At 33.5% G+C, this 14,563-nt stretch overlaps 1 protein-coding gene across 8 annotated transcripts in view; it reads left to right on the top strand.

The window, feature by feature from the left end:
* Mettl25 (methyltransferase like 25) overlaps positions 1–14,563 on the top strand; it is a 185,852-nt gene that overhangs the window by 20,527 nt on the left and 150,762 nt on the right. For all 8 annotated transcript variants that reach the window (XR_007348125.1, XM_048804537.1, XM_048804553.1 and 5 more), the window contains one exon: positions 285–432. Coding sequence is in view for 7 of the 8 variants with exons in the window: in XM_048804537.1 (XP_048660494.1) it covers positions 285–432 (148 nt within the window). In the remaining variant the exon portion in view is untranslated. The remainder of the gene's footprint in view (positions 1–284; positions 433–14,563) is intronic.

Below are 14,563 nucleotides of genomic sequence, written 5' to 3'. Positions count from 1 at the left end.
ATACAAATGGATAAATAACCCAAAACACTCTCTAAATAAAATACAAAATAGGGCTGGAGTTGTGGCTCAGTAGTGGAGTGTCCCTGAGTTCAGTCCCTGGTACAAAAAAAAAAACACTGAAAGAAACTCAAAAGTTATGATAAGAGATCACAGCCTTTAAAAAAAAAAAGTATAAAAATTACTTATTATAAAGCTTTGCATATTCAAATGGATCTTTAAAATCTTGACTTTAATTGTTTTTAACCCTCCTTTTAATTGCCAAAACTTATTTTTCTTCTTTAAAGGAATGTTTAATGGTGGGTCTACATACTTGTGGTGATCTTGCTTCAAATACTCTGCGAATATTTGCTTCCAATTCAGAAATCAAGGGAGTTTGCAGTGTGGGTTGTTGCTACCACCTCTTATCTGAAGAGTTTGAAAATGAGCATAAAGGTACAAAGTTCTCCATCATAACTTTTTAATTATTTGAGTCAAAAGGGCTGTTTTTTTATTTCACACACTTTTTTCTTTTTGCCATTGTTGTAATTTGAATTAATATTTAAGATAACATCTGATTTCCTTGCAAATTTAATATTATGGTATATTTGAAATTTGATGCAACATCACTTTATATATTTCAGTATGGTTTATTTGCTCATAAAATGGTCTAATTAGTCCTGAAAGCTTTGCAAATATTTGAAAATTTTATGTGATACATAGAGAACTTCTGTTTAAAAATCTTGTGAGTTATGCATTCACTGAGACATTAAAGTTCAGTTATTTTGTCATGAATAGTGTTTCAAGGTTTGCTTTCATTTCCATAGCCTTCTCCATTTCCAAAGGAATATTGATATTTCTAAAATAAAATAATAGTTGAAGAGTTAGCCCACCAGGATTTTAGGAAACTACAAGACTGCTTGCATTAAAATAATTGTACTCAAATTATGCTTCCTGGATTTAGATGCCTGCAGAGCAAAGTACAAAATAGGTTGGGGAATTTGAAGCACCTCAGAGCCCTTCATCCAGAGTTCCTGATTGGTACATTTTATATGTTAAATTTCTCCATAAAATATGTGTTCAGAACTGAAGCTTCAGATTACATGGTTAGTCTCTTAATATTAGCAGTTCTCTTTTATATTAGTTCAATGAATTTTTAGGTCAGAAAGTTGTGTACATAACGATGATATTATTTATTCTTATTCTTAATATTAAAACCCAGTTGAATGTGAAATTTTCATTTAGTCAGGTCCAAGAGGTTCAAGTAATAGTTATAGAAGTCTATTGGAGTAAGACTAAGTGAAACCATCTTTGGAAGTGGCAGAATGTTTCATGAAATAGAGTTAATTGAATTAGAATTACTTTGTCCAGGTTTTGAAAAGTATCTTATAGGAAAGATGCCTAAAAGTAAAATTATGAATACAAAAAGATAGAATGAAAGAAAAAACAATTGGCAAAAAGTTAGCTATTGCTTAATTTATATGGAAAATATATGAGTGCTAAGCTAAGTACAAAAATATTCAATATGACTATTAGAGGAAAAAAGTAAACTTAATGAAGGTGGGAGTTCATAACCCACTTGAATCAAAGTGTGGAATATGATATTTCAAGAAATTTGTAATGTTTTGAACAACCCACAATAAAAAATAAAAAAAAAATAAAAAAATAAAAATAAAATTTAAAAAAAAAAGTAAACTTAAAAATAGAATAAGAAAATGTTTCTATTAAATTATATACTCTGATACCTTACAGTATTTTTATGTATCTTTCCTAAAGGAAATAAAGGAGAAAAATCTTGAATGAAATCACAGTTCTATAGCTTTTTAAATATTAAATGTGTAATAGTTTTCTTAATCGGTAATATTAAACAACTCTAGATAGATAAGCATTGGCTTCTGGAGTATATTATTTGGGTCTTTGTTCATGTGCTTTCTAATCTGTCGTACAATGAAATGCAATTTAATATTGGCCCAATTTAGAGGCAGAGGTAAATGTTTCTTATTTCTAAATTCAGAGATACCCTCCTACATTTTAGGGTCTTTAGTTTCAGCTGCCTGCTTCCTTCTTTCCATTCATCATCATTGCTCCTAAGGATATCTTCTTCCAAGATGCTGTTCTCTGCTCTTCAGGCAATATCTTCTTTAAACTGCCATCACTGGTCCTTCTGGACCTTAGCAGCCAGTTCTGAACTTTCAGGTCTCAGACTTAGCCTCAGTACTTCCCCACTAAGAATGAGATCCTCTTTTTTGAGCAATGTACTCCACTCTTGCACAGTATTTTCTCCACTGTCCCCACCTTATTTTCCTTTTGGAGTGATTCCCAGAGCCAGTCAAGCTGATCTGAGATGTTTCTTTCCTAACTTGTTTAAATCAAAGTTCATTGTGTAGTTGTAGGATATGATAATTTTATTTCTTCTGATATTTATCAAATATGTAAAGAGTCCAGTTAAGGTGAAAATCACTATTTTATGGCAACTGGAAGGTATCAGCAGTGGTGCATTTTTCATTGGTATCTTGTTGTTCAATCCTATTCATAAAGCTATTGGCAAAAGGTCCTTGCTGGGATTGAAGAAAATTAAGACATTACTCCTTTGCCAATCTATTTTAAATCACTCTTCAGGTACCTTTTCTAGTAGATTATTGCGTTAAACAGTTAAGAAGTATTCATTGACCATATATTCTAATTAAAATGAATTTAAATAGGACAGGTTAGATAAAGAGTTCCTTTGAAGAGCCTGAAAGGAAAAAGGAAGGTTGGTATACCCACATATTTTGTCACTTCCATTTCTTTCCTACCAAGGAACGATTTGATAAATTGATGAGCGTTCAGTGTATAGACACTTAAGTTTATAGATGAGTCTATAGCATATTTATACACTTTTGTGTCTTCCAAACTAAGCACATTAACCAGTCATGTTTAACTTAAACATCATTGATGGAGATTGTTTGTACGATGGGTATTGAATAGATCATTGAAAATAAGTGACTACAATAGAGCTTTATTCAACTAAAAGTAAAATTATGTAATTTGCCGGAAAATGGATAAAGTTAGAGACCATATGTTAAGTCAAATAAACCAAACTCAGAAGGTCAAGGGTCATTATGTTTTTTCTCATATATGGAAGCTGAGAGGAAGAAAGAGAAGAAAGAGGGCAGGTATCTCGTGAACATCATAACAAGATCAATAGAAGAAAGGGACCAGGAGGATGGGAGGCAGGAGGGAGGGAGAAAGTACTAGTGATTGATATTGGCTAAATTATAGTGTTATATTGTGTGCACATCTGAATATATTACAATAAACTATATCATTATATACTACTATAATTTACCAATTAAAAATATGAATAAAGAAAAAAAATCACTGTTTCCTACCTTGGCAGTTGCATTTCATACAAGTAAGAGAATATGATTGAAGTGAATAAACTAATATTTACTACTACTATTTTTAAGGGATTGTATTTGGCACTTTTTATATGATAAAGGGAAATTGAAGAGGGGCTCATTAAAAGTCAATACTTCGGGAAATATTAGAAACTAAATAGATGACAAGCAGATCTTAACCCAGTAAACATTCATTGAATGCCAACTGTGTACTATTCTAAGTGTTGGTGATACAGAAACATATCTTTATCTCAGAAAACCTTTTTGTTTATTTTTTAAGTTCTTCATTCTAGGAACCAGGTAATACTTGCTAGTAACTTACCAAAAAGAAAAAAAATGTAAAAAATTATTTAGACAAGAAAAATACAAATAACAGAAAAGAATGAAAATACAAACTTCTTACCCCCTAACCTTCCCAGGATATAGTATATATACACACATACACATTCTATATTCTTATGTTTTAGGGAAACAAATATATAAACTTTTCCAGTATCTTACTTATCCATGATCTCACATAATATATTTGGTGATCTTTCCATCAGTACAGAAAATGTTCACTTAGTCTTTTTAATGATCCCAAGATTATGTTATACACTATATTTATTTAGTCCTAAAAGTTAATATTTGCCTAAAGTGGTACTCTTTGTTGTGTTTTTTTGCTCCCCGTGGATAGCTATAGTACTGAGTTCTTTTCTTTTTTTAAATTTTCTTTGTTCTTTTTTAAATGTACATAACAATAGAATGTATTTTGACATATTATACATACATGGAGTATAACTGATTCTAATTAGGATCCCATTCTTGTAGTTGAACGTGATGTGGAGTTACAATAGTCATGTATTCATATATGAATGTAGGAAAGTTATGTCCAATTCATTCTACTATCTTTCCTATTCCCATCCGCTCTCTGTTCCCTTCATTCCCCTTTGTCTAATCCAGTGAATTTCAGTTCTCCACCCTCCCCTACCCCTTATTGTGTGTTAGCATCCACACATCAAAGAGAACATTTGGCCTTTGGTTTGGGGGGATGGGCTTATTAGACTTAGCATGACACTTCCCAATTCGATTTACTGGCAAATGCTTTAATTTTGTTCTTCTTTATGGCTGAGTGGTACTCTTAATAAATCAAAATTTAGTGAACAGATGATGGGTTCAGTGTAAAATTTAGAGATCACAAAATATGGCACCAGAGTTTATCTTTGTCATCCTCAGACATTAGTTTCAAAATACTGTAGTAAATGCTCTTAAGATATTATATCAGTGTCGTTTTATCGCAGAGGAGCATATAGCTCAGTAAATAAAGACGTGGGGTAATAAGTGTTTCGAGTCAAATTTCCTTCTCTTGACTTTCATATTAATTATTTCTTTTTGTAACTCTCTTTTTTCCTGTTGTATTTTTCCTCATATCTTTCTCACAGACAGTGATAATCCTAATATTCAATTCTGAAAAAAGGCACAATTTGTAGAGCAAATGAGGCATCCTTTTTCATTTCAGTTTATGTTATAACCTGTTTCCCCACAACCTCTTTTTTGTTCACTTAGTTGACTTATTAGAGCTCAGTAATTTACAAGATATTCTTTGGAATATTCTGAGTAAATTAGTTAAACAAAATACTTCCAAATTTTTGCACACTAGAAATGGAAGCCTCTGTTAAACATATTCTTGAGAATTGGTCTTTGATCCTACCTGGCTAAAGGCAATTTTGCCATTCCTTACTATAGTGGAAGTTAACCATTGTTCACTGTGAGTTAATAGGACATTTTTGGTCTCAGGATTCAGATAAAAAGAAGTCTTGAAAAGTGTGTTTAGAACACAGACTGGTAGCTATAAACTCTTCATTTTCCCTCCCTGTAGGCATAGCCAATTCCTGGTAACATCTTCCAATCAAAAATATCCACAAGGAGCCAGGCACAATGGTGTATGCCTATAATCCCAGATGCTCCGGAAGCTGAGACAGGAGGATTATGAGTTCAGAGCCATCCTTAGCAACTGTGAGGCACTAAGCAACTCAGTGAGATCCTATCTCTAAATAAAATACAAAATAGGTCTGGAGATGTGGCTCAGTGGTAGAGTGCCCCTGGGTTCAATCCCTGGTACCCACCCCCCACACACAAAACAAAATATCCACAAGGAATCATTGAGATTATCAAATAGATAATGGTAGGCTTCAGTGGGGGAAAGCAAATGTAATATCTTAGTCTTTCTGTCTTTCCTCATATATACCTGAAATGAACAGAGGATTGGTGTTTTGTGTGTTAGAAATACAAAGGATAAGCAGGAGGAAACAGTGTGGAGAAATATAATGAAATGGGTGGAAACGTGTGCAACGAGATTACCCTCAAATACTTTGGAAATCGAGAGAAGAGGAAAATGTAGAAAAAACAAATAGGAAAAATAAAAGCAAACTTTGTTCCTGGTGTGGTTTTGCCTAGCTCTGGACTGCCATATTTTCTCATCTTAAAAGCCAATTGGGAGGAGGTGGGGAAGCCAGCTGGAGAGGTAACTTACTCTGTTCTTTACCACATCCCATCTCTATTCTTCTCATCTTATCTTTGCTAGAGAAAAAAAAAAAGAAGATATTCATTTCTGCAAATTTTTAACAGTGTTTCTCAACTCTTGCTGTCTAGCTAAATCAAATGTGACCCTTTTAGTGTGCCATGGACCTTCTGATCTGAAATGTAATTTCTAAATGTAAGACTTGAATTTTTGTTTTGTTTTTTAAAATTTATTTTTTAACTAATAAACAGTATTGAATGTATTTATAGAGTACATCATGTTTTGATACATGTATACATTGTAGAATGACTACAAATCAAGCTATTGAACATGTACAATACCTTACTGTTAGTCAATTTTTTGTCACTGTAACAAAAGACCTGACATAATCAACTTATAAGAAAGAAAGATTTATTTTGATTCACAGTTTCAGAGGTTTTAATTCATTATTCTTTGACCCAATTTCTTTGGGGCCTTGGCAAGGCAGTAACATGGTGGAAATGTGTGGCAGAGGAAGTCTGTTCACCTCATGGCAGCCAGGAAGCACAGAGAGAGACAGGAAGGGGCCAAGGCCCTGGTGTTCCCTTCAAGGGCATGCCTCCAGTGACCTAACTTCCTCCTACTAGGCCCCACCTCTTAAAGCTTCCACCACCTCCCAATAGCACCACAGGCTGGAGACTAAGACTTTTTAACATATGTTCTTTTAGGGGATACTCTAGTTCCAAACTATAGTACTTGTGTAGTTTTTTTTTTTTTGTTGTTGTTGTTGTTGTTGTTGTTGTTGTTTTTTGTGGTGATAACACTTAAAACTTACTCTCTTAGAAATTTTCAAGTATATAGGTATTGTTATCAGCTATAGTAGTCATGATGTACAATAGATCTCTTCTTTTTTGCGGGGAGGGCATGAACCAGGATTGAACTCAATTACACCCAACCACTGAGCCACATCCCCAGCCATATTTTGTATTTTATTTTAAAACAGGGTCTCATTGAGTTGCTTACACCTTGCCATTGTCAAGGCTGGCTTTGAACCCACAAGCCTTCTATCTCAGCCTCCCAAGCTGCTGTGATTGCAAGTGTGTGCTACCATAGCCAGCTAGATCTCTTGAACTTATTCTTTGTATCTGAAATTTTGTATCATTTGACCAATATCCCCCTAATTCCCTGCAAACCTTGAGTAATTGCCATCTTACCATCTGTTTCTAAGAGTTTGACTTTTTTAAATATATATATTTCACCTATAAGTGACATCTTATGGTATTTGTCTTTTTGTGCCTGGTTTATTTCACTTAACATTATGTTCTTCAGGTTCATCTATATTGTCACAAATGACAAGATTTCCTTCTTTATAAAGGTTGAACAATAACCTATGTCTGCATTTTCTTTATCCATTCATCTGTTGATTGACACTTAAGCCAGTTTTATTTCTTGGCTATTGTGAACAGTGCTACAATGATTATAAGAGTGCAGATGTCTCTTAGACACTCATTTTATGTATTGCGGATATATATCCAGTAGTGGGATTGCTATATTATGTGATAATAGTTATATTTTTAATTTTCTGAGGAACCTCAATACTTTTTTTTCATAATGATTGTACCAATTGCCAGTTCCACTAACAGTATACAAGGCTTCCCTTTTCTCTACATTCTTGTCAACTTTTGCTATCTTTCATCTTTTTAATAAAAGCTATTTGAATAGATATAGGTGATACTGTGTGCTTTCAATTTTGCATTTCCCTGATGACTAATGATGTAGAGCATTTTTTCTAAACCTTCTGGCCATGTGTATATCTTCTTTTAAAAAAGTCTTTCCAGGTCCTTTGCCAATTTTTTATTCATTGTATTTTTTTTTTGCCATTGAATACTGTGAATTCCTTTCATACTTTAGAATTAATCCTTTATCAGATGTTTGATTTGTGAATATTTTCTCCCATTCTATAGATTGCCTTTCATTCTATTGATTGTTTTCTTTGCGGTAAAGAAGCCTTTTAGTTTGATGTAGCCTCATTTGTCTATTTCTGCTTCATTGCCTATACTTTTGAGGTCATGTCCAAAAATCACCTTTGTCTAGATCAATGTCAGAAAGCTTTCTCCTTATGTTTTCTTCTGGTTGTTTTATAATTTCAAGTCTTTCTTTTAAGTCATTTGTCCATTTTGTGTTATTTTTGTGTATGTGGTAAGGTATGGGTCCAATTTCATTTTAAGAAATTCAGTTTCCCCAGTACCATTTATTGAAGAGACTGTCTTTATCCCATTTTATATTATTGACATTTTTGTCAAAAACATAAATAATGTATGGATTTACTTCTCTGCTATGTCATATGTGTTATTGCCTATGTGTCTTTTTTCCCCCCAGCACCATCCTATTTGATTATTACAGCTTTATAATAGATTTGGAAAGCAGGTGGTGCGGTGCCTCTAGTTTTGGTCTTTTTGCTTAAGGTTGCTTTTTTCTTTCTTTAATATTTTCTTAGTTGTTGATTGACCTTTATTTCATTTGTTAATTTATTTATATGTGGTGCTGAGAAGCAAACCCAGCACCTCAAACATGCCAGGCAAGTGCGCTACCACTCAGCCCAAGCCCCAGCCCTTAGACTGTTTTGATTATTCAGAAACCTTTGTGATTCTATATGAATTTATGGATTTCTTTTTCTATGTCTATAAAAATATCATGGAATTTTGATAGGGATTGCACTGAATCTGTAGATTGCTTTGGGCAATATAAATATTTTAACAATGTGAATTCTTCCAGTACATGAAAATGGGATATCATTCCACTTATTTGTGTCTTTTTGGTTTATTTTATCAATGTGTTACAGTTTTCAGTGTATAGCTACTTCATCTTTCGGATAAATGTATTCCTAATATTTTACTTTGTTTGTAGCTGTCCTAAATAAAATTGTCTTCTTGATTTCTTTTTCAGGTGTTCATTGTAAATGTACAGAAATGTTACTGATTTTTGTATGTTGATTTTGTATTCTATATCTTTACTGAATTTATTAGTTTTTTTTCAATTTTTTTCAATTTTAATTTGTTATATATGACAACAGAATGCATCACAATTCATACTACACATATACAGCACAATTTTTCATATCTCTGGTTGTACACAAAGTAGAGTCACATCCTTTGTGTCTTCATACGTGTACTTGCGGTAATGATGACCATCACATTCCGCCATCTTTCCTACCCTTATTCCCCCTTTCTTTATCTCCTCCCCTTTTCCCCTTTGCCCTATCTAGAGTTCATTTAATTCTTCCCCTCCCCACAGCATATTATGAATTGGCATCCTTAAATCAGAGAAATATTCGGCATTTGGTTTTGTGAGATTGGCTAACTTCACTTGGCATTATATTCTCCAGCTCCATTCGTTTACCTGCAAATGCTATAATTTTATTCTATTTTAATGCTGAATAATATTCCATTGTGTATATATACCACATCGTCTGTCCATTCATCAACAGAAGAGCATTTAGTTTGGCTCCACAGTTTAGCTATGGTGAATTGTGCTGCTATAAACATTGATGTTGCTGTGTCCCTATAGTATGCTGATTTTAAGTCCTTTGGGTTTAGACCGAGGAGTGGAATGGCTGGGTCAAATGGTGGTTCCATTCCCAGTTTTCCAAGGATTCTCCAAACTGTTTTCTGTATTGGCTGCACCAATTGCAGTCCGACCAGCAATGTATGAGTGTGCCTTTTCCCCCACATCCTTGCCAACACTTATTGTTGTTTGTATTCTTAATAGATGCCATTCTGACTGGAGTTAGATGAAATCTTAGTTTTGATTTGCATTTCTCTAATTGCTAGAGATGTTGAACATTTTTCATATATTTGTTGATTGATTGTATATCGTATCCTGAGAAGTGTCTGTTCAGTTCCTTGGCCCATTTATTGATTAGGTTATTTGTGTTTTTGGTGTTAAGGTTTTTGAGTTCTTTATATATTCTAGAGATTAGTGCTCTATTTAATGTGAGTGTGGTAAGAATTTGTTCCCAATTAGTAGACTCTCTATTCAGCTCACTGATTGTTTCTTTTTGCTGAGAAGAAACTTCTTAGTTTGAATCCATCCCATTTATTAATTCTTGATATTTACTCTTGCGCTATAGGAGTCTCACTACGGAAGTTGGGGCCTAATCCAATATGGTGGAGATTTGGGCCTATTTTTTTTTTCCATTAGGTGCAAGGTCTCTGCTTTGATTTCTAGGGCCTTAGTCCACTTTCAGTTGAGTTTTGTGCATGGTGAGAGATAGGGGTTAAATTTCATTGTGTTGCATATGGATTTTAATTGCCCCAGCACCATTTATTGAATAGGCTATCTTTTCTTCAATGTACGTTTTTGGTGCCTTTGTCAAATATAAGATTCCTGTAATTATGTGGGTTTGTCTGTGTCCTCTATTCTGTACCATTGTTATACCAGTCTATTTTGGTGCCAATACCATGTTGTTTTTGTTACTATGGCTCTGTAGTATAGTTTATGGTCTGGTATAGTGATGCCACCTGCTTCGCTCTTCTTGCTAAGGATTGCTTTAGCTACTCTGGGTGTCTTATTTTTCCAGATGAATTTCATGACTGCTTTTTCTACTTCTACTTCTTTTTCTACTTCATTGGGATTTTGATTGGAATTGCATTAAATCTGTATAGTGCTTTTGGTAGTATAGTCATTTTGACACTATTAATTCTGCCTATCCAAGAACAAGGTAGATTTTTCCATCTTGTAAGGTCTTCTTTAATTTCTTTCTTTAGCGTTTTATAGTTTTCATTATATAGATCTTTCACCTTTTTCATTAAGTTGATTCCTAAGTGTTTTATTGATTGATTGATTGATTCTATTGTAAATGGGGTAGTTTTTCTTGTTTCCCTTTCATAGGATTTATCACTGGTATACAGAAATGCCTCTGATTTATGGGTGTTGATATTTGTATCCTGCTACTTTTCTGAATTCATTTACTAGTTCTAGAAGTTTTCTGGTGGAATTTTTTGGTTCTTCTAGGTATAGAATCATTTCGCCGGCAAATGGTTCTAATTTGAATTCTTCTTTTCTTATGTGCATCCCTTTAATTTCTTTCATCTAAATGCTCTAGCCAGTGTTTTAAGAACTATGATAATAGTAGTAGTGAAAGAGAGCATCCCTGTCTTGTTCCAGTTTTTAGAGGGAATGCTTTTAATATTTTTCCATTTAGAATGATGTTGGCCTGGACTTAGCATAGATAACTTTTACAGTGTTGAGATATATTCCTGTTATCCCTAGTTTTTGTAGTATTTTGAACATGAAGGAGTGCTGTATTTTGTTGAATGCTTTTTCATCATCTATTAAGATGATCATATGGTTCTTATATTTAAGTCTACTGAATTGATGAAGTACATTTATTGATTTCCATATGTTCAACCAACCTTGCATCCCTGGAATAAACCCCACTTGATCATGGTATACTATCTTTTGATACATTTTTATATTTGATTTGCCAGAACTTTATTGAGAATTTCTGCATCTATATTCATTAGAGATATTGGTATGAAGTTTTCTTTTTCTGATGTGTTTTTGCCTGGTTTTGGAATCAGAATGACATTGGCCTCATAGAATGAGTTTAAAAGTGCTCCCTCTTTTCTATTTCCTGAAATAAATTGAAGAGTATTGGTATTAGTTCTTCTTTAAAGGTCTTGTAGAATTCAGCTGTGTATCCATCTGGTCCTGGGCTTTTCTTGTTGGTAGTCTTCTGATGGTGTGTTCTATTTCATCTCTTGAAATTGATATGTTTAAATTATGTATATCATCCTGATTCAATTTGGGCAAATCATATAACTCTAGAAATTTGTTGATGCCTTTGATGTTTTCTATTTTATTGGAGTACAAGTTTTCAAAATAATTTCTAATTACCTTCTGTATTTCTGTAGTATCTGTTGTGATATTTCCTTTTTCATCACATGTTAGTAATTTGAGTTTTCTCTCTCCTTTTCTTCATTAGCATGGCTAAGGGACTGTCTATTTCATTTATTTTTTTAAAAAACAACTTTTTTTGTCAATTTTTTAAATTGTTTTTTTTTGTTTCAATTTCATTGATTTCAGCTCTGACTTTAATTATCTCCTGTATTCTTTTGCTTTTACTATAGATTTGTTCTTTTTCTAGGGCTTTGAGTTATAATGTTAAGTCATTTATTTGTTGACTTTTTTTCTTTTAAGGAATAAACTTCATGCAATGAATTTTCCTCTTAAAACTACCTTCATAGTGTCCCAGAGATTTCAATATGTTGGATCTGTGTTCTCATTAATCTCTAAAATTTTTTTAATCTCCTCCTTGATGTCTTCTGCAACCCATTGTTCATTCAGTAGCATATTATTTAGTCTCCAGGTGTTGGAGTAACTTTTATTTCTTATTTTATTGTTGATTTTTAATTTCCATCCATTATGATCTGATAGAATGCAGGGTAGTATCTCTACTTTTGTATATTTCAAAAGAGTTGCTTTGTGGCATAATATATGGTCTGTTTTAAAGAAGAACCCATGTGCTGCTGAGAAGAAAGTGTATTTGCTCATTAAAGGATGAAATATTCTATGTGTGTCAAGTAAAGTCTAAGTTATTGGTTGTATTATTGAGTTCTGGAATTTCTTTTTTTCAGCTTTGTTTAGAAGATCTATCCAGTGGTGAAAGAGGTGTGTTAAAGTCACCCAAAATTATTGTGTTGTGGTCTATTTGACTATTGAATTTGAGAAGAGTTTGTTTGATGAATGTAGATTATCCATTGTTTGGGGCATATATAATTGTTAACTCTTGTTGGTGTATAGTTCCCTTGAGCAGTGTGTATTGTCTTTCTTTATCCCTTTTGATTAACTTTAGCTTTATTTGGTATGAGGATAAAAACCCCTGCTTGCTTCCACAGTCCATGTGAATGGTATGATTTTTCCCAACCTTTCACCTTCAGTCTTTAGATATCTTTTCCTATGAGATGAGTCTCTTGGAGGCAGCATATTGTTGGATCGATTTTTTTGTTTGTTTGTGATCCATTCTACTAGTCTATGTCTTTTGATTGGTGAGTTTAGGCCATTAACATTTAGGGTTATTATTGAGACATGATTAGTATTCCCAGTCATTTTTGTTTATTGTTGGCATTTAAAATGACTTGGTTTCTCCTCTGATTAGTTTTTCCTTTAGTATAATCCCTCCCTCTGCTGTTTTTCATCATTGTTTTTTATTTCCTCTTCTTGGAATATTTTACCGAGGATGTTTTGTAGTTCAGGCTTTCTAGTTCTAAATTTAACTTTTGTTTATTATGGAAGGTTTTTATTTCATCATCAAATCTAAAGCTTAATTTTGCTGGATATAAGATTCTTGGTTGGCATGCATTTTTCTTTCAGAGCTTAGTATATGTTGTTCCATGATCTCCTGGCTTTGAGGGTCTGGGTTGAAAAATCTGCTGAGATATGAATTGGTCTCCCCCTATATGTGATCTGATTCCTCTCTTAGAGCTTTTAAGATTCTATTCTTATTCTGTATGCTAGGCGTTTTCATTATAATATGCCTTGGTGTAGATCTGTTGTAATTTTGTACATTTGCTGTCCTATAAGCATCTTGTATTAGGTTTTCCTATTCATTCTTCATGCTTGGGAAATTTTCTGATATTATCTCATTGAAGAGACTGTGCATTTCTTTGGTATGAAACACTGTGCCTTCCTCTATCCCAATAACTCTTAGATTTGGTCTTTTGATGCTGTCCCATGATTCTTGGATGTTGTGGTCATAGTTTATTAGTATCTTTACTGTGTGATCAACTTTATTTTCTAGATTGTATACCTTGTCTTCATTATCTGTTGTTTTCTTCCAAGTGATCTTGTCTGTTGGTTATGCTTTCTTTTGTCTTTTTTATTTGGTTTATTGTTTCCTTCATTTCAAGGATTTCTGACTGGTTTTTATCAGAGTCTCTGTTTCTTGAATTAATCTTTTGCTACCTGTATTTGCTCTCTTACTTCTATGTTGGAGTAATCAACTTTTGCCTGTATTTGCTCATTTAGCTCATTCTTTAATTCACAGATTATTTTAGTTATAAACCTTCTGAACTTCTCTGAATTTCATCAATTTCACTGTCCATGGATTCTCTTATTATAGTATCCTGGTTTGTTCTGGGGATCTTTCCTCCCTTGTTTATTCATGTTGTCTGTGTGTCTTCCTTTCTTGCAGTGTGGATCTTCTGAGATATTACAGTTTCTTCCTTAAATTCTTGTAGTACCCATGCAGATTGTCTGTACCTCACCTTGATGTTGGGCTTTCAGACTTTGCTGGTGTCCCTCATTGTATGATACTGCAACTAAACATGGTGGCAGCAATAGCCAAGGTAACTTGAGATAATAGTGGATGTACCCCAAGATGGATGCAGTGTCTTACAGAGATGGAGCTGAAAGGGTTGGCCTTACACTGTCTTTAGGATGTCTGCAGTATCCCAAGATGGAAGTGAGTTAGGCTTGAGCTCCCAGGTTGTGGGGGAGTATAACTTGTTTGTTTTTCTCATAAATGTAGAAACAGGTGGTGGAAACACTACCACATCTACATATCTCTTCTCCCTTTTTAATTGAACCATAATTCTGTTCAAGCATCGATTATCAGGGATATTGAGTCCTTCTATAGCCTCAGAAATAAGTAAATCTCAAGTACTCTAAATTATGGTAATTTCATTGATTTAAGAATGAGTATGATGCACAGTTCTTACCAAAAAGG

This window comes from Marmota marmota, unplaced genomic scaffold (assembly GCF_001458135.2).
Source record: "Marmota marmota marmota unplaced genomic scaffold, marMar, whole genome shotgun sequence".
NCBI lineage: Eukaryota > Metazoa > Chordata > Mammalia > Rodentia > Sciuridae > Marmota > Marmota marmota.
This window is presented reverse-complemented; position numbering and strand designations above follow the sequence as displayed.